General features: G+C 52.3%; 7 protein-coding genes across 7 annotated transcripts; 3 read left to right on the top strand and 4 right to left on the bottom strand.

Moving 5' to 3' along the window:
- On the top strand, nucleotides 1-2258 carry ABOM_003211 (uncharacterized protein; the record flags this gene model as incomplete). The annotated part of the gene is made up of 3 exons (XM_022530341.1): nucleotides 1-829; nucleotides 885-1976; nucleotides 2053-2258. The coding sequence occupies 3 exons, from the start codon at nucleotides 1-3 to the stop codon at nucleotides 2256-2258; spliced, it is 2127 nt and encodes a 708-aa protein (XP_022392609.1).
- A 599-nt stretch (nucleotides 2259-2857) lies between these two features.
- Nucleotides 2858-7608, bottom strand: ABOM_003210 (ATP-binding cassette transporter; the record flags this gene model as incomplete). Its single annotated transcript, XM_022530340.1, has 10 exons — nucleotides 2858-3001; nucleotides 3075-4013; nucleotides 4099-4776; nucleotides 4853-4908; nucleotides 4973-5238; nucleotides 5309-5571; nucleotides 5644-6700; nucleotides 6764-7010; nucleotides 7081-7381; nucleotides 7438-7608. 10 exons carry the CDS (start codon nucleotides 7606-7608, stop codon nucleotides 2858-2860), a joined length of 4122 nt encoding a protein of 1373 aa, XP_022392610.1.
- Nucleotides 7609-7921: 313 nt separating this feature from the next.
- On the top strand, nucleotides 7922-8948 carry ABOM_003209 (SDR family NAD(P)-dependent oxidoreductase; the record flags this gene model as incomplete). The annotated part of the gene is made up of 4 exons (XM_022530339.1): nucleotides 7922-8083; nucleotides 8146-8436; nucleotides 8496-8712; nucleotides 8791-8948. The coding sequence occupies 4 exons, from the start codon at nucleotides 7922-7924 to the stop codon at nucleotides 8946-8948; spliced, it is 828 nt and encodes a 275-aa protein (XP_022392676.1).
- A 187-nt stretch (nucleotides 8949-9135) lies between these two features.
- On the bottom strand, nucleotides 9136-11292 carry ABOM_003208 (putative transcription factor; the record flags this gene model as incomplete). Its single annotated transcript, XM_022530338.1, has 1 exon — nucleotides 9136-11292. One exon carries the CDS (start codon nucleotides 11290-11292, stop codon nucleotides 9136-9138), a length of 2157 nt encoding a protein of 718 aa, XP_022392675.1.
- An 840-nt stretch (nucleotides 11293-12132) lies between these two features.
- Nucleotides 12133-13167, bottom strand: ABOM_003207 (cupin domain-containing protein; the record flags this gene model as incomplete). Its single annotated transcript, XM_022530337.1, has 3 exons — nucleotides 12133-12456; nucleotides 12585-13037; nucleotides 13111-13167. 3 exons carry the CDS (start codon nucleotides 13165-13167, stop codon nucleotides 12133-12135), a joined length of 834 nt encoding a protein of 277 aa, XP_022392680.1.
- A 1109-nt stretch (nucleotides 13168-14276) lies between these two features.
- On the top strand, nucleotides 14277-15925 carry ABOM_003206 (putative salicylate hydroxylase; the record flags this gene model as incomplete). Its single annotated transcript, XM_022530336.1, has 5 exons — nucleotides 14277-14323; nucleotides 14438-14453; nucleotides 14603-14660; nucleotides 14741-15482; nucleotides 15556-15925. The coding sequence occupies 5 exons, from the start codon at nucleotides 14277-14279 to the stop codon at nucleotides 15923-15925; spliced, it is 1233 nt and encodes a 410-aa protein (XP_022392679.1).
- A 4615-nt stretch (nucleotides 15926-20540) lies between these two features.
- ABOM_003205 (FAD-binding oxidoreductase) lies at nucleotides 20541-22276 on the bottom strand (the record flags this gene model as incomplete). The annotated part of the gene is made up of 3 exons (XM_022530335.1): nucleotides 20541-21535; nucleotides 21726-22118; nucleotides 22258-22276. The coding sequence occupies 3 exons, from the start codon at nucleotides 22274-22276 to the stop codon at nucleotides 20541-20543; spliced, it is 1407 nt and encodes a 468-aa protein (XP_022392678.1).
- Nucleotides 22277-23262: the final 986 nt, after the last annotated feature.

Here is a 23262-nt window from a genome sequence, read left to right as displayed (position 1 = left end):
ATGGTATACCTCAACCACACGCAGCTGCGCGGGGTAGCAAAGACAACCAGCGTTAGCCATGACCAGCTCAGCGGTACCACTCTAGGCTGTTCAGGAGATGGTAGTGCAGGAAGCTCAGTAACCAGTCTCCGCAGCTCCTCGGTGGCCACGAGCTCGGCCGGTTCGAGCGAGATCCTGGTCGGACTTGGCATCTCTACTACCACACTGGGCCTCAAAGTAGAGGACCACCAGCTGCCTATAACTCCTAGACCATACCATGGCCATTGCGTTGGAGGCAACGGTACCTTACTTCGCCGGAATGAACTGGACAAGCCCCTCCCACCACTACCATTAGGTGAAAGTGCTCCGAGCTATGGAACCATTGAGCAAAGATACCTGGAGCACGGTCTCCCAAAGCACTATCCCTTACCCCCTCGACCCCTGGGGCGGGAGCACTGGTCGCTCCCCAACAAGCCAGAAGCTCGTGACCTGGCAGCACTGGATCGCGCCTTCGCCAGAAAGGGATTGCTCAGTAATCCCCTGCGTCACCTCCGGGCTCACCGTCACCTTCATGATGCGCCCACGGCAGCACTAAGCGCACCATTGGTGCATGGTCTGGACGAAGAGCCAAGGAAGACCGGGCCACTCCAACGTTGGCAACCATTAGAAACGAGGAATAAGCCGGGGGTGTCCCCCGTTGAGCCAGCAGCACCCATAACCCAGACACAGCACAACGAACCAATTCCAAACCCGGCACTGGTTAGCGCGTGGGCGGAAGATATTCCAGCAATTCCGGCGACCACAGCTGCTCCACAAGCTATCCTGGACCGTTCCCCAGCCCACCCGCCATGTTGGAGAGGCCTCCACACAGCCTCCACTGCGCCGCATGCCCTCGAGAACCACAGGGCGGAATGAGCCGCCAATTCACACGGACCTCGGGGCAGTCACGCGCGTGCAACGCATCCTGTCTATTCTCCTGGAGAACCGGGCTTTCCTCTGCATGCCGAACATGCTTGATGAAGATAGGGAGCGATATGCCAACGATTTTATCGCAGAGGCCCAACTGCTGCTTCTGGGCCGCTCGCAGCCAACATTGCGAACATCAGGGAGCGGGTCGCACGCCCAGGGCCCCTCGTCTACCGCGTGCGCTGGCTCTACCGGGCCCATTACTCCGATGCCTCAACCTCGCCACAGTATCTACGAGCTTGACGTGCGGTCACGGGCGTCATCCTACCAGTGCGCATGGAATGTACCGGTCCCCGTCATGCTGCGGATTCTGCAGCAGGTTGACTGCCTCGAGGACCTCTTCTCGGTGGCCCGAGTTAATCGTGTGGCATACAAGACCTTCAAAGCACACGAGTTGCCCCTTATCCAGAGAACGTTGTGGAAGGTATCCCCGCCGGCGTGGGAGCTTCGACAGGTCAGCGAAGTTGCCATTCCATATACTAAAAATGGTCCGGATGGCTCACCGCTGGCGGCGAGTCTCTACCTGCGGCACTACGCGCGGGACCTGGAAACCCTCGTCCGAATCAAGATCCTAATTTGGTGCTCTTGCCGGGCCGTTGTACGAGAAGAGATGATGGAGGCCCTGTGCAATACGGGCAGCGAACGGGGTGCCGCGGTTGAGGATGCCATCTGGCGCGTATGGACGTTCTGTCACCTCTTTGGGAGCCGAAAGGGCCGGGAGTGCGACCTTACCGGACAGGTTCGGTGGCTTCGCGGGCAGACGTGCAGTTCTGTACTACCGCAGGTCTGCTGCACCAGCCCTGACCCGAGCGACTTCAACACCGTGCTCTTCACGCCTCCAGATGGGTTCGCGCACGGCAACCAAGGCCCACTCTCGGAGGAGCAGCTGTGCGATATGCTCGAGGTATGGACGGCCATGGCTACTTTGCTAGATTTCCTACGGGTGCAGACGCCCCATGCGCGCCGGTATGGTGTGTTTAACAATACCGGTATTACTCCAGGAAACAAGCAGCAAGAAGAGTTCATGCTAAGTAGGTTCCCTCTGGTCTAATTGATTCGCCCCCTAACCCATCTAGTATGGGGAACACTGACTTACGCATTGTATAGATGCCTGGCTCGACTTTATTCTTACCCTTGGACCGGCCGCAGTCCTGGAGCTGGCGCAATCTGGGCGCAGGTTCGGTCCCGGAACAGCCTTCGCTCATGCGAACTCAAATGGATGGACGCATTGGAACCCGCCGCCGTTCAACTCTGGAAGTCCAGACTCGGGGTTTCTGGCCGCAGCTGTCAAGGCTGTCAGCAAACCGGTGTAATCCTACTTGGCGTGACTTCAGCCACATAGTGAGCACCGAAATACGCTTGCCGTTATTCCGGCCATACATACAAGTATACATGGTAGCATCATGGTCTACACGTTATTTAGGGGTTGATTACGGGGTGTTGCAGATATTGAATTGTAAATTTCTCTCATCTGTTCGAAATTGTTCTCTTCCTTTTCTTAAGAGAATTTGCTCGTCATGCTGTTTTCCTTGGGGAATATTCAGACAACTAGTACGTACCGCAGTTGAACTATGCTCCTAATTCACAACATTATCATCTCCCTTCAAGTAAAGGAGTCATCATGTAATGAAGCTCTGTTGATTCACTTTTTCTATCATGAAGATGAGGCAGGCTAATACAATATCGTGGACGTCCGCGGGGAACGAGGTTCCAATACTTCAATTGATTTCGGCGCAGCATTAGGCCAGAGCTTATGAAGCTTATAACATCAACTCTTTCTCCACCTCTCTTTTTCGGCCCCATTCTCATTTCCATCCGTCCCACTGCGATCTCTTATTCACTTTAGCGTGCAAACACGCCTATTAGTTGACGTAGCAATCGAAGTTACATGACTCGAAGGTAGTGCCTACAATCACTGGGACCGGCGTTTCCGCCATTTGAAGATAAAGATGAGGTACGTCGCCAGCACCGCCATGGTGTAGTTGAACATGATGAATCCAATGAAGATGCCGACGTTGTTGCCACGTTGTGAATAGCTCATGTCATATTGCTTGACCTATTTGTTTGAAAGAAAAAATTGTAAGCTTTTGTTTACTGAAAGGATAGTGAATCGAGAAAGAGACACTAACATATTCATCACCATCGGCAAAGGCACAGTACTCGCACAGGCCTGTTGCATTAGGATCAACCAGATAGCCCGTGGAATTAGCCAGGCCAAAGAATTCGGCCGTGTAGGAGGCACATGTTTCCCCAGCGGGGGCCCGGAAAGTAGTGAGCTCGGGGTTGCGACAAGTGATTTGGAGAGCATGCATGGCGTTGGTACCAATACCCTCGATGAAGTAGAATAAGGGGGAAATATTGTAGAACCAGCGCCATCCGCGCGGAGTCAGAGGCGGGGGCGAGAGGGGCCCGTTGAAGGTATTGACAACCAGCCAGACAAACCCCGTCGCCACCTGTGCGGCGAGAACGGTAGGGAAGAGGGACGCAGTCAGTTGAGCGAGACTCGCGACAAACAATGAGTAGAGCTCGTACATGAGGAAGGCGTACCCCGCGCGGGTCGACACGGTGAGGTACCCGACCATGTAGTACCAGAGAAGCCAATAGATTAGCCCGCCCAGGAGGGTGAACGGAATTTCCACGAGCAACGCGCTGATGGTGAAGATGCTCCAGTGATACACGCGCGACTCATTCTCCCGCGCCAGGAATTGGTCGCGCAGGAGGATGAAGCGAGGTTCGATCTGGAGACTCAGTACGGGGCCCGTGATCACACCGACGAAGATCGAAAACATTCGTCCGCGGGAGTCGGTCAGGTCGTTGGACAGCTGAAGAAATGTGAGGCCGTTCATCAATCCCATCCAGATGTTGAGCTGGATCTTGCCTAACACGTAGTCGGAGTCGCGCCAGTAATTTGTGAAAGCGCGTTGCGTGACCACGCGGAGCTGATCGAGATAAGAGGCCGCATATGTCCGATCAGATTCCGACGATGGAGACTCTTTGGCTTCCTGTCCCTGGAGCAATTTCTGAAGCTGCTCTTGCATGGCACCATACTCAGGCGACTGCCGCCAAGTCTATTTCGGCCAGGTCAGACTCGAGTAAGTGTGATATAACAACATCGATAGGGGAAGAGAAGGGTGTGTGCTGAGCACAGCATACCTCAAACCAGTCCGCCTCAGGCTCGCCGCTAACTGCCAAAAGGTAATCGGCCGGATTTTCGGTCTCTCCGCAGCGCCGCGTATACCGAGCAAAGTAATCCAGGATCTTTTGGCACCGAGAACCCAACGGACCGAAGTAAACTGTCTTTCCGCCGGGCACTAACAAAAGCAAGTTGTCAAACTGTTCAATCATCTGAGCAGAGGGTTGATGAATGGTGCAGAGGATGGTCTGCCCCGCGTCGGATAGCCTGCGCATTAGCTGCACGATGGAGAGGGCAGAATTACCATCCAAGCCGGACGTGGGCTCGTCGAGAAACAGAACAATGTCCGGCTTCGCAGCTAGTTCGACTCCGATGCTGACCCGCTTGCGCTGCTCGAGATTCAATCCCGCCCCTGGCACTCCGATGATGGCCTCGGCGATATCCTCCATCTCTAAGAGTTGTATCAGCATTTCCACGTGACCCATCTTCTCGTCCCAGGAAACTGTTGCCGGACGACGGAGACGTGCACTGAGCTGGAGAGCTTCTCGCACCGTGGATGATGCCAGGTGGATATCGTTTTGGTGGACAAATCCCGTACGCCGTCCCATTGATGCCGGAAGAGTCTGCCCGTTCAGATAGAGCCCTCCAGATAAGTGCCCAATCTGGATTCGCTGGGCGAGGGTATCAAGCAGTGTAGTCTGTACAAACACCAGCTCAGTCAGCTTGGAGGCTCTATAGGTACACAAAGGCCGGATCATTTTGCAGATGACTTACCTTGCCAGCACCAGACATGCCCATTAACGCAGTCATTTTTCCAGGCCGAAGCCACCCTATGAAAAAGAGAAATGGGTGAGACGCATTCTCCCTCCGAACACTAACTCAGGGCGGCCTTACCTGAAACCTCGTGAAGCAAACATTTGTCATCGTCAAGCTGGAGTGATAGATCCTGCCATGTAAACACACTTTGAGTGGTCTCTAGACGGCCGATCGCTGCCACATCGTGGTTGGAGCTAGGCTTGGACTCCTTTGTCTCAGTGACAAGTGCGGGTTCCTCAATGTCTGCGGAGCGCGAGGGCGATGCTTTCACCCAGGAGGGTAGCCTCCGGTAAAAGATCGTTGACATATGTTCAGCTGCATGGCGGAATCGTTCCATTCCAATCCTACATGTACCGATAAAATCAGCGTCTGTCAGGTTCACCTATACGTATGCCGAGAAAGGAAGAGACGCACATTACAACAACCGAAAAGAATACGAAAAAGACAGCGTTAATCCCGACATTCCGCCACAAGTGCATGTGCTCGAACCCATACTCGGCCATCAAATAGAGCCTCCCGGAAAGACTCAATTCACCAGCAACGGACCCAGACACTGCACAAGCCTGATAACTGGTCTCATTGTATGCGGCTCCGGGAACGATGTCCTGAGTGCTGCACTGATAGGAACTAGTTCCAATCTCATTGAGAGAAATAGACTCGAAGATATAGTACATCGGCTGGTTTTAGAAGGTTAGACGGTTTGCAAATTCTTCTCACACATGCATTCTGCACCTCTTGTTCAAACTTACATCCAAATAGCGGATCCAAAAAAGCCAAACCTTCATGCCTGGGGGAGTGATGTAAAAGCCCGTATAGATAATGAAGACATTTAGCAAAAGCCCGACGGGGAGAATGGCTCGAGTGATGGAGTTGGTGAACACGGCAATGGCCCGGAACATGACGCTCAGTGCCATTAGGCCCATATAGAGGCAGACCAGCCATGTGAAGAAATGCCCCGCTGTGCGCTGGAAATCAATCATCCAGTATATGGGGAGAGAATACAGGATGAAGATAAATTTCCAGGGTACGTCCGCCAGGATCTGGCCGAGCGCGTAGGCGCCGGGACGGTAGAACCGCAAAGCCTTCTGCTTGAGCAAGATTGGGCGCTGGACAAATGTATTTCCAAACTCAGCGGAAGCCTGTAAACCCATGATCAAGACGCAGAAGAAGAGGGCCGAGGCGCGCGTGTAGAGCCCTTGCGTCACGGGTCTCTGGTTGCGGAACAGGGTCCCTAAAAGCAGAGCCTGCACAATTGTTCCGGCTGCCTCGGCGATCCAGGCGGCCCGGTCGGTCAAAAAGATCTGATAGTGGCGGACTGTACATTCATACACCTGACGGTAAAGCGGCAGAGCGTACCCTGACGCCTTTAATTTGCCGACTGCTGTGGATGGCGGCGGCTTTGCGGCCTCACTCACTGTCTGCAGGTAGAAGCTGCTCTCCCTGAACCGGGTCTCAAAGTCAGCCGGGTGAATTGGCACCGGCCGGTCAAGGTTTGTTTGAAGGCTCCGTCCTTCCGGGGTTCCAGACATGGATGCGAGAAAATCCGAGATCGAAATCCTTGGAGAGCAGTAAAACCCAAGGGACTCGAAGTAAGCTTTGGCTGAATTGGCCGGGCCGTAGTACGCGACATGACCTTCATTCAAGACCAGGACCTTATCGAAGAGTGCAACTGCCGCATCGCTAGCTTGATAAAGAGACATCGCGGTCATACATCCACTACGCGTGCTGTATTTACGCATGGTAGTCAAAAAGCGAATGGCGGTTGATGAGTCCAGCCCTCGCGTAGGATTATCAAAGCAAAACAAACTAGGCGATGGTAAGGTTAGCGAATCCCTTCGCGCTCTCACGAAGGCTTAGGAGGTTATTCACCTTGCACGGGTACACAGCGCCTCAGCAAGAGACACCCGACGACGCTGACCGCCGCTCACTCCACGAATATGGTCACTCCCGATGCGGACATGTGCTGCATGATCCAGTCCCATGAGTTCAAGCACAGTTTGTAGGTCTTGTTGGAGGTGTTGGCCGCGATTAGGATCAGAGATTGAACGGCGAGTATTGAGAGCAAACTTAACCGTGGTGCTGACGGATAATGTTGGAAAATGGATGTCGTCCTCTCCTGTAATGTATCCATCCACCGTTTTAGCAATTTGACCCTAATTCGATGGATGGTAGAGGAGTTCTCTTACCCACAAAGGCCACTTGGTTGGCTCTGGCCTGGTTGACAGTGCCCGCATCCATCGACCCATACCAGAAATCGCCCTCCATCGCCATATACTCATCCCTTATGTTCGCCAAGGCTTTCAAAACGGTGGTGCATCCACTGCCGGGGCGGCCAACGACCATCAACATCTCCCCCTGTCGAATCGTACCAGTCAGCCGCTGGAGGATCGCCCGAGATGGAGGAGGCTTCCTCGAGAACCAGCTCGCTGGGTTGATGAGCTTCGATAGCCGTTGCAACGTTCCGGGGACGTCATGCATCCGTTGGTGCTGGTCAAGTTAGTGGCGCAGCACATCATGGGAGATACGTGTATAGGAAAGCAAACCCCAGCTCCGGCTCCTATGACAGACAGATCCTTGAAGATGATGTCACCCAAACGTTCCGATTCTGTGGTAGTCTGTCGTTTAAGAAGATCGTCAACCAATCGATCGACCTCTGCATCTTGATGCGTCTCTTCGCTGGAGTCGTACTCCTTGGTGTCAGTCGAGGACTCCATGCTGCGGATTGACCTTCGCAGAATCTAGATTGCGAGAGTCGGTTGCTGAGCATCGCGAGCTATTGAGACGACCTTTAAAAGAAGTGTCCAAGCATCCTATCAACGGCATTCATATCGGGTTGCCGAATGGGGTAATGGTTACCCCTTGTAGTTAGGCTCGGGGAGGCTTGCGACGGGCTCCACCCCTGGTGGAGTCGCGGATAACATCGAGGGGCAGAGATAAATAGCAGAAGCGACGCAGGAGGAGAAAAGGGAAAGATTCGGCCTCGCCAATATTGTTCAAGAAACATCGATCACAATTCCTCCAAGCGCCATGTCTGATTCCCAGATTGATCCTGATCAGTTCACCCGCGCGGGGTCTATCACCAAGGACTACTACCGCGATGTCTATCCCACCATTGATCCCACACGGTCAGAGCTCTCCCAGACGGGCAAAGTGACCATTGTCACGGGAGCCGGAAAGGGAATTGGACGAGTAAGAATCAACTCTATTCTACAGCCGAAGGAAATACAGCTGACGTTCACGATTCTGCACAGGCCATTGCACGAGCTCACGCACAGTCTGGGGTCAAGGGGCTGGTCCTCATTACCCAATCTACTCAGTCAGCCAAAGAGACGAAAGCTATTGTGGAAGCTGAATTCCCCGCCGTCGACGTGCTGGCCTTGCCTACAGATATCACCGACGAAACGGCACTGGCACAGACTTTCGCGACTATCAAGGAGAAGTTCGGAACCGCGGTACACACTCTGGTCAACAATGCCGGCGTCTTTGCTTCGGTGGGGCCCGTGGCCGACTCCGACTCCACCACGTGGTGGAAGGACTTTGAGGTCACGTCCGGGGGACATATCTGATCACAGCGGCATACTTGCGTTTGATTGCGGATGAGGCCGCGGATTTTCAGCCCACCATCGTGAACTTCATCAGCACGATTGCCCTGACGCCCCCGGGACTGAGCAGCTACTTCATCAGTAAGCTTGGTGTGGCCAAATTCACCGAGTTTATTGCAGCGGAAAACCCCCGGGTGGCGGCCTACAGTCTCTCTCCGGGTATCGTCCTCACGAGCATGACGCTGGATGGGTTTAAGCCATTTGCCAAGGACACACGTAAGTTCCAAGACCACTTCTCTGTTACATGAAGCTGCCTGTGGGATCTTGCAGATTATGTTCTAATGCTTGATATAGCGGAGCTACCCAGCGCCGTGACCGTGTACCTGGCAGCGAAACGTCCACAATACCTCAATGGACGCCACCTCTCCGCCAATTGGGATTTGGCAGAGCTCGAAGCTCGACAATCTGAGTTTTCCTCGTCGGAGAAGCTGACAGTTGGTCAATTTATCTGACCGGGGACTTTCTTGTCCCGTTCCTTCACAGTGGTTTTGCTGCCTTTTCATCGGTGGAGCTTGTCGGGTAACCCGATTTCATGTATATAATTTATGACAGGCCATAGATTTTAGATTCAGAGAATAAAGCTCTCAAGGCTGTACGAATTACACGCATAATGCTGAGAATAATTGCCAGGAAAAGTAGTTATGAGGTGAAAAAGTCAGTACCTAGTGGGATCTGAGGCACATCCATGAGCATATCGTTGATTTCGTGGCAGTACCCATACCAAATATTGGGGTCCACCGTATCTGCACAGGACCACAACGCATCATCCTCGGATGTGAACGCGGGAGGGTGCTGTTGCTGCTGCTTCTCGGGTTCGACAGGATCCAAGGTTTGGACGTCCCGACCATCAGTCCGATCATTGGGGGCTGACGACTGCGAACTCAGCAACTCCATGAGTGCACTGACCCGCCCCAGCAAATATCGTGTCAGGTAAGCCGCTCGTGATGCAATCGGGTTGACTGGACCTGCTGCCTCGAAGATCTGCAGGGATTGCTCGACATGCTGCTGGGCCAGAGGGAACCAGTAGCACAAGGGGTAGGCCAGCATAAATCCAATGAGGGTGAGAACGGCGTTCCACAGATATTGGTAGACCTCAGAACAGCCATAAAGGATGTCGTGATAGAGCATCCGAAGACGGATGAGATCCGTGGCGGTGAGCGCATGTTGGATTGCCGTGGTGGCGTGTACATCGGCTTGTGGACTCCGTTGCGGAACCAAGCCGCGGCTCGGAAACTGGATGAAGGAATGATGAACCCACAGGACAATATCATGATACTGAAGCTCCAGGAGGGTTCGTTGTAGGATCACCGCTGGGGCCAGGTGAAATGAAAGCCTTGCATCGTGATCGTGCTTTAGCCCATCCTCGGTAGCTGTCACTGCATCTGGTTGGTAAGCTCCACAGGCCAGGGTCATATTGGGAAACAGTTTTGCTTCTCGGATCCGATCTCTCCATTGATATAGGTGCTGGATTTCCCGCGACAAATGGTGCGCATAGTGCTCAATCTTGGTGACCGAGTCGACTGTTCCTGATACCGCATGCAAGTGATCCTCCAGGGACTTTGCCACTTGTCTTGCCGTCACGGTCAGTGAGGTCGACGCCGAGTAGTAACTGAGGTCTGGGGCGGCCACCGAGGACTCTGGTGTCGGATTCGGCACAGTGATTGTCCTGTCATTCAAGGAGATCGCCATTGGCTTTCCCAGCAGCCGGGAACAATGGAAATCGAGGTGAACCAACTTCCACCAGATTCGCTGGCGTGTTTCCGCCTCTGGTGGCGGCAGATGTGTTCTCGGGAGGCGCTGTAGATCGAGGGACTGTGTGAGTCGCATGGCTACCCCCATAATATTATATGCCGCCTGATGTTCTCCCGAGTTCAGCAGGAAGGCAGCCATGAAGAGATGCCGCTGCACATCTGCCACGGTCGGCTCTGCGTAAGTGATATAGGCATTGTTGGTAGCGAGTGCTTGTTGGAATAAGGTCACGAACAGTTTCGCTACCAGAGGGCTTTGGGAGGGATTCTCCCCATGGTCGGATGCCACCATGTCCTTCTGAATGCCCAGCAAGCGGTTATGAAGCCCAGCATGATAGATCGATTGCAAACAGTAGGCCATTGCAGCCTGTCGCAACGGCTCGGAGCGTCCATCCGACTTTGCCGCCAAGTCCTCCGAACTGACGATCGGCATCAGGAAATGATATCGAGTCCAGAAAATATCAAACACGGTTTCCTGAAGCTCCTTGAGGCTGTCCGGGGTTAGCTGCGCAAGAACTGGCTCTACTCTCCTCAGCAAATCTCGTGACGAACACGGAACGTCTGTAGGGGCTGCTTCAATGGGTTGAGGAGATGGTCGGGTCGACATCTGGGACACCACGGAGCAGAAACTATTCACGCGCGAGATGAAGCTCGCGAATGAGTCCAAGGGCTGCGAAAGAGGAGCGACGGCAGCATGATGGATCGATGGAGTCCGCGGCGGACTTCCTCGGGGCCTGCCTTGCTGGCCCAGGACCACCGGATTCGGGGCGCAGGGAGGTGCAGGCTGGGCGTGCGGGAAACTGGATGGGGCTGACGGCTGCAACTCCCGATTTCCAGATGAGGAGGGGCGGGGGTGTGAATTCGGATGTACATGTGAGTATGAATGCTGCAAAGGCTTGTTGCATGGCACCTTGTTGGTAACACACTGGCCACAGGGTGATCTGCCATCACAGCGGACCCGATGCTGGCGGCAGAAGTCGCATGCCCGACGCACTTTTCTCCGCTTGGCCAGTGGCGCAGACCGTATTGACACGAAATTGTAAAGCATTCCGAGTGCGTGGGGGATCAGTGGTGATAGCTAGACCCAGCGGACGGCACGAGGGAGTTCAATTCTGGAATTGAGGGTCATCTGGAGGTGGTGGAGGTGAGGTGCCGTGAAGTAGTAGTAGTAACAACGGCGGACTCTGTACTAAGGACGGATCAGACCAATCACTGACCTCACCTGACGCGGATCCCGGGTGGATTCCTGGCCAATAGGAAAATGCGGAGAGTCCAGCCAATCCGAGTCGCTGGAAGGACGACAGCCGCTGTCGGGGTATTTCCGCCAACGTGATGGAAAGCTCCCGCGAATTTCCCTTCCCCATTAGGTATAGCTCCGGACAAACCCGACGGGTGGCGTCTTCCCTTCTGCTTACACATGAGTTACGTGAGATGTGCCGGCGATCTCGCTTCCTTCCGCTGCCCCTTTTGATCCGAGTAGTTCCCACTAGGAATTGGTTCTAGGCGTTGCATATCCTTATCTGTCTAGGTATATTCACCTATACTTTGCGAGGTGTCTCCACTTGATCGAGACCGGCAAAACTTCAAGAGCTTTTGTAGGTCGGGGTTCTACCCGAATGTAGCAATCCCAATATATATATCTTGGAATTGGTGCGTACGAGATTGTATCCCTACAAGGATCGATCACATCTGGGTCAACGTGGGATTGGAACACCACAGTTGGACGTTCCACAGACCATGGGAACGTCATAGGGAAGTACAGCATACGTGGGGATTGCGAGACCGCTGTGCAGGTACCTACCGAACCTACTGGCGCACTAGCATACTACGTTCCATTAGGTATCGGGAGCGTTGACTTGAACTGGGATTCTTTTAGCATTTGACGTAGCTAGTCCACTAGCTTGGGATGAGGTTTGACGAATCGATCGGTGCCCCCTCCATCCCCCCACGTCCGCGCGCAGTCCTCCAGCTGCGCCCAATCGAGGGCCGAGGAGAACGAGCGCCCCACTAGCCGTCGTGTGAAGAAAGAAGACTCCATCTTCTTCACGGCGTACTCCCAGTCCGTGGTATACTCCTTGAAGAACGGTCGGTAGCCCAGCAGACCTCCAATCCAACGCCCCACAATGATTCCACCCCAGTACCCGATCGTCTTTCGCAGGCAATTCGGTACCCAGGCTGGGGGCAGGAGATACGCATCCCCCGCATCATATGTCTATCCACGCAGACCGTTAACTTGCTGTCGGTGCGAGGAAGGAGTAGCAGTTGGGGGTGGGGGGTGATGAATGAGGTCTCAATCCATTCCAAAAACAAAACCCAAAGAAGAAGACAAAGAGGACATACGCAGAGTAATTGGATGAAATCCATCTTGCCCTCGTGCACCAGGTAATCATGCCACAAGCCGTACCAGTTCTCGAAGAACACTCGATCAAGTTGATAGTCCAGACCGGGATCGGAGGCACTGAGGATAATCACCATGTCTTCCGTGCTGTCGGGGGCGACGTAGAACCGGTGGATGGACCCGGCCCGGCCCTGGACCTCCCCATCGGCGGGCGTCAGAATGCGAGTCTGACCATCGACTTCGAGGCACATGCGTCCTTGTTCGACTCGGAAATACTCGTTTTGGAAGGGGTGGAAGTGGAGGGGAGGGCCGGAAGGGTGATTCAGCGCTGCATTGATCCGTTCATAGTCCGGGTCCCCTTCATCAATGGGAGGCTTCAGGCTGTACTTTTGACGGAAGCAGAAGCACCGACCGGCGGGGGTTCCAGGAATTCGGTAACCAAAGCACCTCCAAACCTAGCAGGGGAGAAGTTAATGCATGTCCGGGAACCCGGATGAGGTGGGTGGTGGGAGGAGGCAAAGCAATAACCCACTTGACAACAGGGTTGCTCCCGGCAGAGACATGGTATGGGATCAGAGGAGGCATCGCGAGAACACAAGCGCAAACGAGGATATCCGGGACCACTCGCGGGAATCTGGGTCTCTTCTCTCTACCATTGACTACATCCTTCGGACGAGACAGGTTAAATACTTCACGGGTGCGCCGAAGTCGAGGTAAATTGGTCCTTTCGTTTCGATCGCTTGGCAAGAATAGGATGGCAAGAATCGGATGCAACCATCATCCTAGTGGCTCGAGATAATATGCATTTGTCCTGGGGCTAGGAATAGTCCGTCTCGTTAGCTAGCAGATGGACGGGAGGCCTCGAGACTCACGGTCGATATATCGGCAAATCGGACCCTTGGGTCTTGGATATTTGCCGACAATAGAAGTCTTATGAAGAATAGAGAGTTGGGGGCGGTCATTCTGCAACACTGTCTGGATTTGCATACTTCCATTAGCCTCATATTCGTGATGCTGAGGGACCGAAGCAACGCCAATCAGATGTTCCGGAACGGTAGCTCGCTACTAGTCCATCATTGCATATACACCTATACTATAGTAGGTATTTAGACCGGCTCAGGGTTTCAGCTGCCAGCCATAGTAATTAGGGTTTACCTTGTGGGGCGCCCTTTTCTGGTCCGTCCGCGAGCCGTCCCTAAGAAATTTCGCTTAGCCGTTCAATAACGTTAGGGAAAGTAGAATCGGCAGTTGACGAATTCCGAACCTATCATGAACATTGAACCCTCGTCGGCCGAGATTGCAAACCCTATCCATATCCCATCGTCGATATCAATGGTAACTATGCCTGAGGGCACACTCTCTGGATAACGTCGGCTATCTCGGCTTAGTTGACGCTAGACATCCTTTGCGGCCACTACCACATACAGCTCCGGGAGTGAGAAATTGCCGACGAGATCAAAAGTTCAGAGGGGAAGGAGCCAAGGAAAACAAGGCAATAGGAAAGAAAAGCTGGTGGGAAGCGGGTTTGCAGGTTCAACTAAGAATATGAGTATTAGTATATAAGATTCTTGTCCGCGGGCTTGAATTTGAAAAAAATGTAGATAGCCTATTTCTCTGCATCAATTCTTCCATCAGCCCCACAGGTCTGGGTTAACAGTCTTTGTTATCAATCATACACTCCTTTGATTGGCGCCATGATTGTACCTCAAGCGAAGACAACTCTTGAAGTTGTCATTGTTGGGTAAGATACCATCTGCTCCCTTGATTCTGGTTCTTGTATGGACTCATATTTTATACGAAACCCAGAGCCGGTGCGTCTCTTCATATCTCATAAGCCAAATGCCTTCTGATATAGAGACCAGGGATTGGTGGTATGGCGGCAGCGTTGGCCTTGGGCTTGCGAGGTCACCATGTTACTATCCTGGAATCAGCCCCAAAAGTGTGTGCCCCTCGCTGCAACTGATGATGTGATCAGAAAATGTTGGTCATAGAACTAATCATCATCATGCTTGGCTTCTAGTTGATGGAAGTTGGTGCCGGAATTCAAGCATCGCCTAATATGCTACGTCTTTTTGATCGTAAGTCTCTTTCGCGTATGTATCTTGAGTACATTATGAGGCTAAACCTTTCCCCTCTTGACTGGGGCGGTTCCCACTAGAATGGGGAGTATCTTCCATGGTACATGCTAAGGATATCGCACTCGAGAACATTATTATTCGCCGCTGGAAGGATGGTGGCGTCCTGAGCACAATGCCTGTTAATAAGGCTTACGGGCAGCAGACGGTGGTGCATCGGGCCGATCTGCATAACGCGCTCATCACCAAGGCTCTGGCGCTGGAGAATGTGCAGTTGAAGGTAAACTCCCGTGTCACCGGCATTAAGTCCTACCAACCAGCTGCCGTCACGCTCATGGATGATACAGTGGTAACGGGTGACGTGGTGGTGGCAGCCGACGGGATCAAATCGGTGCTCCGCGGGGGGATGCTGGGGCCATTGGCGATGCAGCCCATTCCAACGGGGGATGCAGCCTATCGCATCATGCTACCACGAGAGATGATGGAGCAGGACCCGGAGTTGAAAGCCTTGCTAGACAATCCCAGTGCTACTCGCTGGATTGGGCCACATCGCCATATCATCGCGTATCCTGTGCGCAACCATGAGCTGTTTAATATTGTCTTGCTTCATCCAGATGACCATGGAGCGGAAGAGTCCTGGACTACGACAGCGTCCAAGCAGAGTATGTTGCGTCATTATCATGGCTGGGACACAACGGTCCTGAAGCTCCTCGATCTTGTGAAAGAAGATGAGGTCCTAGAGTGGAAGCTGTGCAGCTACCCAAGCCTAAATTCGTGGACGAAAGGCCATGTCGCGCTGCTTGGGGATGCTTGTCATCCGATGCTGTAAGTCGTGGAGCACCTACCCTTTCTCTGCTCACTATGTACAGCAAGAATATGAAATCTAACCGGGTGCCAGACCATATGTTGCGCAAGGTGCCGCTCAAGCTGTTGAGGATGCGGCCGCCTTGGCTATTCTCTTATCTGTTATACCCTCTCGGCATGCCATTCCTGAGGCTCTTCGTGTCTATGAGAAGTCACGTAAGCCACGCGCGGAGGCGATCCAGCAGTCGGGAATGGCCAACCGTACCATTTTACATCTGCCCGATGGTCCCGAACAAGAGGCTCGCGATGAACAGTTCCTTGCAAGCAAGAAGAGTGCAGCCAACCCAGACAAATGGGCCGATGCAGAAACTCAGAAGCGTTTGTGGGGATGGAATGCAGAGGAACACGCTTTGGCAACGTGGTCAGAGAACACGAGGCCAGTGTATCTCGAATCATCCCTTTAAGGGAAGAGAGGGGGCCAATCGCACTGAACTTTTACTATAGCTTCAGTGTCAAATTAGCGTTTTTTATAGACATTGAATTTTACGTGAATTATATATATACATCAGTTAATACAAGTTTCTAAAAATAGGTAGATCAGCTCTAACTTCATTTTCTGGAAACCTGGAGCAAACATGGTGGATATATATATGCTGATGACTTTTGGACATGGGTATAAGATTTGGACCCGAAACTCACCTTTAAAATGTATAATCCATGTGTTGTATAACTCTGCATAGAAATACGAAGACCTCCCCAATCTAGGCTATCTATATATGATATGCAGCAGAACTGGCTCTGATGGGGTCTAATGGGTCCCAAAATGGGGTTTGCCGCAGTCCACTTCACTCTCAACCGTTCTCTGCCTTCCTTCGCTTTCCTAATAACACAACTGCCAAGAAAAGCTTTGATGCGGGTAATTCGCCATCTTGAGGGGCAAAGGGATAGTAAGTAACAATTGCACAAATAGTTAAGAAGCGAGTAAACTCCACCAAAGCTCGATTATATGACCGCCATTGGTCCGGTTACCACCCAACAGTCTGGATCTCGAGGGTGTGGTCTCTTCACTTCCAAGGAGATCAGAGGTGAAGATCTACTGGCATTTGAAAAGGTATTCGTATATGCTTTCGCCGATGTAGAAAGGTAGGACAATTGTCGCTCTATTCTGAGAATGTACGATGCGGACACCGGCTGGGCCATGGTCACTCCTGCAATTTTAATGCCCATCATTCGATTACTTTCGATATGTCTATCCTCCGAGCTACGGAGGATATGCTAGCGGGCACTGAGGCTCTCATCGCATATACCTCGTATGATGATACTAAGGATGGATGCCTTCAAGGATTCGATAATTGGGGTTTTACATGCGATTACCGCATTTGCCCCTCGGTCAAACAGACCGACAGGGCGGTTCTAGCCAATAGAAAGGATTAATAGCCACTTTGAACACTCTGAATAGAGTTGCCCTTCGCTTCCGTCTGGATAAGGCCAAGGCGACAGCTAGAGAGCTCGAAAGAACGTATTCGACAGTTAAGCCTGGATCCGAGGATTTCCGTCTGAGCCTGGGCAAATTAAACACATCCTTACAATGATGAACATGTTCACACTGGGACCTAACCACAAGGCAATCCAAAATCCATTGAGCGTCCCGGAGGGTATAGGATTCATCATCAAAGGAGGCCAAGCAAGAGGCATAACCATGATTGTTCGGCAATGGGGCTATACGGAACATAATATAGTATATTAGTAGACAAGCCTCGCCGGCTAATACAAGGTTATCAAATCGGGCCTCTAATCGACTGCAATAGAATATGAGAACACCTCCTATCAAATCTGGGCTGGACGGCGCGAGACATTTCCGGAGTTTTGGAAGGTTGGCGAGTTCAGAATCAAACATCCTGACTGGTGATAGGCTACGAGCTAGGGTGTATCATGACTGCAGCAAAGCTGTCAGGCATTTGTTGGTTATTACCGATGTTGGATCCATTGTGCAATCAAATGAGCTGCATGAGGTATTTACAGTTTGCGCCGTGTCCGAGAAAGGGTAGAGCATCTGGTATGCAGTCCGCGTGGAAGTAACTGATCCACTACATCTGACAACTTGCGCATCAATGTTACCTTCTTGCCCTGTATTTATCGTCCATCTCTAAGGTATATTGCAAACGACTACGATGGTGCCACATGGTAGCGACTATGAAATGTAATCGGGATAAGAATAAAGAACAGGAAGTAAAATGAACGAAGAGAGAGATCATGCGCCCATTATCAACGATTTCCCAACTGGGGGATCGCTCGGTTTGTTCAGCCTTGCCTGGAAATAATCTATCATAATGCCATAGTCGTGTTCGGTAAACGTGTGACATTGTTGCTGCCTAGGGAGCGTGTGTTGATTCTTTGTCAAGGGCTGTCCATATGGTAGACGTATGAAGGACACAATTGCCGGAAGGCGCGTAAAGCGAGCGTGGAGAACAAGGGGCCTCGCCAGTTAATCTGCGGTGGCTTGTATATGTCTTTAAGTTGTCTCGGAACATGACATAGCTCTACCTGGTTGACCATGGGGCACTGCAAGAGGATCAATGTCTATCAGGTCGGAGAACCGAAATAGTGTGGTCGTTTTGACTCACCAGTGAGTCGCTCTCTACGCAAGAATGGTGTTTAAAAACGGCAACACAGTGGTTCCATACTGTCTATGGCTCGAGCTTCCTTAAGGGAAACCGCCACTGGCGTAGTCGCTGGTCGCCCGACAGATAGTAATTCATCACCCCTTGGCAATCCATCCTCAGATACGTCGACATGCGTAATCAGCTTCACACGGCCAGACTCGGGGATCACTACGATTGCCTTGTACGCATCGCTCGCTTGCACGATCGTCTCAGCTTGCATTTCAATGTCGTGGACTGCTCGCCCGATGCTGGCAAATGCAACCGAGTCGGACGGACCCTCTCGATGTGGCCATGCCTCAAGAAGCCGTAAACCGTGTAGTCTGGTCTCAGCATGTCGGCATTTCAAGAACACCCAGATCAGCGGGTTGATGATCCCGAGGTCGGTGATTAAATGGGGCAGCATATCATCGACATATTCGTCCTTCAGGCTGTTAATGATTTTCTCGACCCACATGTTGATCTCTAAAAACACTGAGAGGTACCGGTCAAAGACCATCTCCGACTTGTCCAAGCACGTGTCAATGACATTGGTCAGTACCACCTCGTGTAGATGGATCATGTCCACACTACTCATTTTGGACGGTGTCAGATAATGCCCAGCTATCGACTCCTGGAACTCGGCCCTGAAGTCACACAGTCGACGGCGGATCCGGCACTGTTCCACTGACATGGCCAGCGTGTCAAATGCGAAGTGCTCGTGAGCAGCACGTTCGCAGTAGGATTGCAATAGCATCAGATCATTGATGATACGCGCTATGACCTGTTTCGCGGCCCAAATCGGATTGATCGTGAAGCTTTGTCGGCTCTGAACGGTTAACGGCCTGGTGGTTGACTGGATCTTCAGCCCAGAATCGGACAGGTCGAAGTTGCCCGCGGTGAGTTCCATGTTCATAAATGCCTCCACTAGCGGTGGTTCCAGGTTGGAAGGGCGGGCCTCGGAGACACGGTTCATATCACAGCATGGGCTGCGCAGGATGTTGAGCCCTTGCTGCAAATGTGAGAAGGCGAGGGCGATGTTCCCTTGCAACAGCTCCAAAGTGATAAAGGCTATGCAACACGTCAGCACAACGAGATGGACCTGCGGATCATGGGATCTAAGGCGTAGGTGTAGCTTGGCGATCGCTTTATTGTATTGACCGAGTGCGAAGCGGTGATAGCGGTCGCGCAGCGTTTGTAAGTTGGCGCCTTTATGCCAAGAGCACTCATGCACCGCGCTCAACGCAATGACTGCATGGCAGATGGCCGGCTCAGCCTGACTCATTTGCAGTACTAATCGCTGCCAGAGCTCTGAATCAAAACATCTTGTCATCATCGGGACGGTCTTCCCCAAGAACAAGGCGAACCCGCGCCGTTCGTCGGAACTCAAATTTGCGACACGGATGGTGGGACTTCGCCCAAGGCTCGATTTTGGTCCGCGCGCAAGCACCAGGGGCAATCGATTCCGGTCGTATCCCTCGCACTTCCGCCCTGTGGAGGTACACCTGAAGCATGCGCCGGGTGTTTCGTCACACTTAACATGTCGGGTCCTACCCTCATCCCGTTCAGTATTTTGCGGTCTTGCGCGCGCCGTGCTGCAGGCAACACTCACCGACAGGTCTGACAGCCTGTTCTGGATCTCTTAGAATATGACCGATGTGGTCCCATGCGTAACTGTCCTCCGATTTGCTGTGTACAGAATGATCTGCACGAGCCTGTGCGGCAGTTGTCCCAGTTTATGCGGCCTTATAACATTCTTCCCGCTGGCCGGTACCGCCGCAAAGCTTAGCCCACTCACGCGTGGGGGCTATAAATGCACATTTTCATTGGCTACGATGGCAAAGCTGGTCGCGAGCCGCGCCTCAATGTCCCGGAACCGTTGCACTAACTTCTAAGCCTCTCTCGCGAGCTTCTGTCTGCATTGTAGAGTCTCAACTCAGATTTTGAATAGCCAGACTAGCGTTTGATAGGGAATGCAATGCCATAGTTAGAGTTTGCTATCGAATGAATACGGTTGATTTCTTTTCTCCTGCCTTGGAATTGTCGATGCCCCCTCTGACTATTCTCAGAAAACTCTGCAGAGCTGTAGAGCCCCAGGAGACACAGGGCCACGTGATGGATATTTACCCTAGTTCAACACACCAACGACTGCTAGTACGAGTACTAGTAAACAGCACGCGATCGGGCCCCAATCAGAAGGAAATATTGCAGCCAATCGGCGACACCCGGGTTGCATTATTGGAAACGTAAAAATCAGATTGTTTTCATACTTTCGTACGGATACGAATTACTGACCAGTCGGTCCCTGGGTGTAATCTTCATTTCGAGATGCAGTGGGTCTTATTTTCAGGTTTCCAACTACTGGATACTCTCAAGACACCAGAGTCTCAGTAGTTAGATATAGGATAGTATCTGATAAACTCCCAGGCCAAAGCCATTCTCATACATGACTCAACCCCTGGGAAAAATCAAAAACCACATCAGGGTCCGCCGCAACCTTGATCGCTTTCAACCGCTCCAACGCATCCCCATAATACTCGCGTCCAAAGTTCGCCAGATGAGGATCAATATAATTCTGATACGAGTGCCATTCACTACCGGGCCTGGGCCGCCTCACGGCACTCGTGATCCCGGTGACCTTATCCACTGCATCCTGATGAGCCGCGGAATCCCCAAAGCCCGGGAAATACGCCGAGTAGATCTGAACCAGGAATAAACTCGTCCGATGGATATACGCCATATCACCACTCGACGTGGGAAGATTAGTCTTTGCACCTGGACCGAGTAAGTCGAAGGACACGTCGGGTTCGGAGCCGTTGGTTTGCCGTGCCGCGCGAAGCCCGTCGAAAATGCGCTGTACCTGGTTTTTGTCATATCCGGGTGTGCCGCTGTCCATGGCAGACTGGGCGTAGTAAGGCAGAGGCGCGTCCGATGCTTCTAAGGGACCCATGAGGTCGGTGAGCGCGGCAACCCAGTTATGGAATGCTTTGATCTTGGATTCGGACCGAACGGGCTTGATGCCTTGCGCGGCAAGCCTTTGTAGGATCTTGTTCATGGCGGTTTCGTATGCGGACCGTTTGCCGAGAAACTGGCCTTGTAAAATGCAGGCGCTGTTCTGGTTGTCGTCTCGGCCCATGAGAAGGACTTCGATCCCTAAGTCGAGAGAAATTCCGTCCGAACTATCGGCGGGAAGTTGACCTAGCTCCTGGACTTGCAAGAGGACCTGGGCACAATCCGGTTCTGGTCCAAAGTAGAGTTCGTAATTGACAACATCGGTCGGGGCCTGTTCCAGTGAAAATGTAAACGCCGTAACCACACCGAAGTTGTTCGATCCTGCACCGCGCAGCGCCCACCAGAGCTCGGCATCGTGTCCCGTAGAGCTAGGGCTCAGTTGCTTGATCTTCCCGCTCACATCGACAAACTCTAATCCCACAACTAAAGCACCCGTTAGAAGCCATCCGGAACCAGATAGAATCCAAGTACTGACTCCGATCAACCAGCCACCCCCATTTTCTAGACGGGAACCCCCATCCCCCGCCCAGGGAATGCCCCGCAACACCAACAGTGGGACAAGTGCCATGAGGCAACGCATAGCCCCTTTTCCCGAGAGCCGTCGCCAACGGACCCAGAGTCTGCCCAAATTGCACAGTCACCACCCTCTTCGCCTCGTCGATGGAGATCCCTTTCATCCGACTCGGGTCGAGAACCACTTGGCCTGAGAAACTATACGCAGCGTAGCTGTGCCCGCCGCCCCGAGGACTGAGCTTCACATTGCCCTTTTCGGCAGCCACGCATTTGACAGTCGCAGCGACATGCTCGGTGGATGCGGGGATGACAATGACCTCTGGATAGGCCTGGTAGTTGGAGTTCTGGGGTTTGGACAGCGACTCATAGGCCTGGTCGGTGGGGTAGACTATCTTCGCGCCCGTTTTACTAAGACATGATTGAAGTGAGGTTGGTAAGAAGGCATTGTATGATGCCAGAGCTGAAACGGTCACGAATTGAGCGGCCGCGAGGCCTACTGCTAGAATTGCCCCGGTTCCCATTCTAAGTCCTAACTTGACAATACAGCAAATGCGTCTTTGACAAGGAATATATAACCCCCTACCCCTCATCTAAAAACTTCAATTGCAAATGTGATTCAGGATCTCACAAACTTGGCGATCCCGCAGTCATGCCGAAAAAGTATTATGGAGTGCATCTAGGCCCTCCAAAATATTTACATCTACGACGGAGTGACTATATGCAATGGCTGCATGCGGTTCGAGACGCCCATTGGTCAGGTTTGAATTACCTGTGTCTGCCAAGGATGTGTCGTGAATACTATTTCGGATATAACCACTAGGATCGTGCCACGCTTGTACTTGATGGATGCAGATACGAGTTTTCCTGCAGTGGGGATTCGGAGCTATCCGATGTTTGTCTTGTGACTTGTAAGTCAGCTAGGAACCAGGGTCTAATTTGATGTAATTGGGTGAGCTGATGTGTGATGGGATCACAGGAGGTAGTAAGATAGGTGCTGCCTCAGAATTGAAATTAGGGCTACTGGCGCAGCCTAGCATAGAACGAATGAAAGACTCCTCAGGGCAGGACAAAGCCTCGCCCACTCCATTAATCGTATCGTGCTTTATAGTCTTCCGACTATTGAATGACTATCCACACCCCAACGTTCCAAAACCATCAGTACCCGGAGCGCAGTATGCCTGACCGGATCACTGCCTTGCACCCCTCACCCGAGTAGATCGTACGCGCCCTTCCCGTTCACGTACGAATGGACGGCGGTGGTGTACTGAGTCCAAGCTTCCGTAGCTAAGCGATCATCAGCTTCTAATCGTGGCAGACGAGATATATTCCCACGTTGCACAGGCGATACCTCATTATGAGGACGAGACTGAGAAACATCCCTTACACTGTAGACTAGCCTGTGTTGGCTGTTGGCCGATTACACCCAGGGTAGTAATAGTCATGCTCAAATAATGTTTCAGAGTGTAACTCTTTGAGTTATGAAAAAAGTCGTGATTTTGGAAATATAGAGTGAATTTATATGCGAGATTTGACCCTATATGTGCCAGTTTCGCCAAGCGAAATCGACAACTTTCGGATCAAGGGGGCTGTTTCGCGTCTTATTTCGCCGTGAAGTTTAAAACGTTTGTTCATCTCCT

This window comes from Aspergillus bombycis (genome assembly GCF_001792695.1).
Source record: "Aspergillus bombycis strain NRRL26010 chromosome Unknown contig00012, whole genome shotgun sequence".
Classification (NCBI taxonomy): Eukaryota; Fungi; Ascomycota; class Eurotiomycetes; order Eurotiales; family Aspergillaceae; genus Aspergillus; species Aspergillus bombycis.
This window is presented reverse-complemented; position numbering and strand designations above follow the sequence as displayed.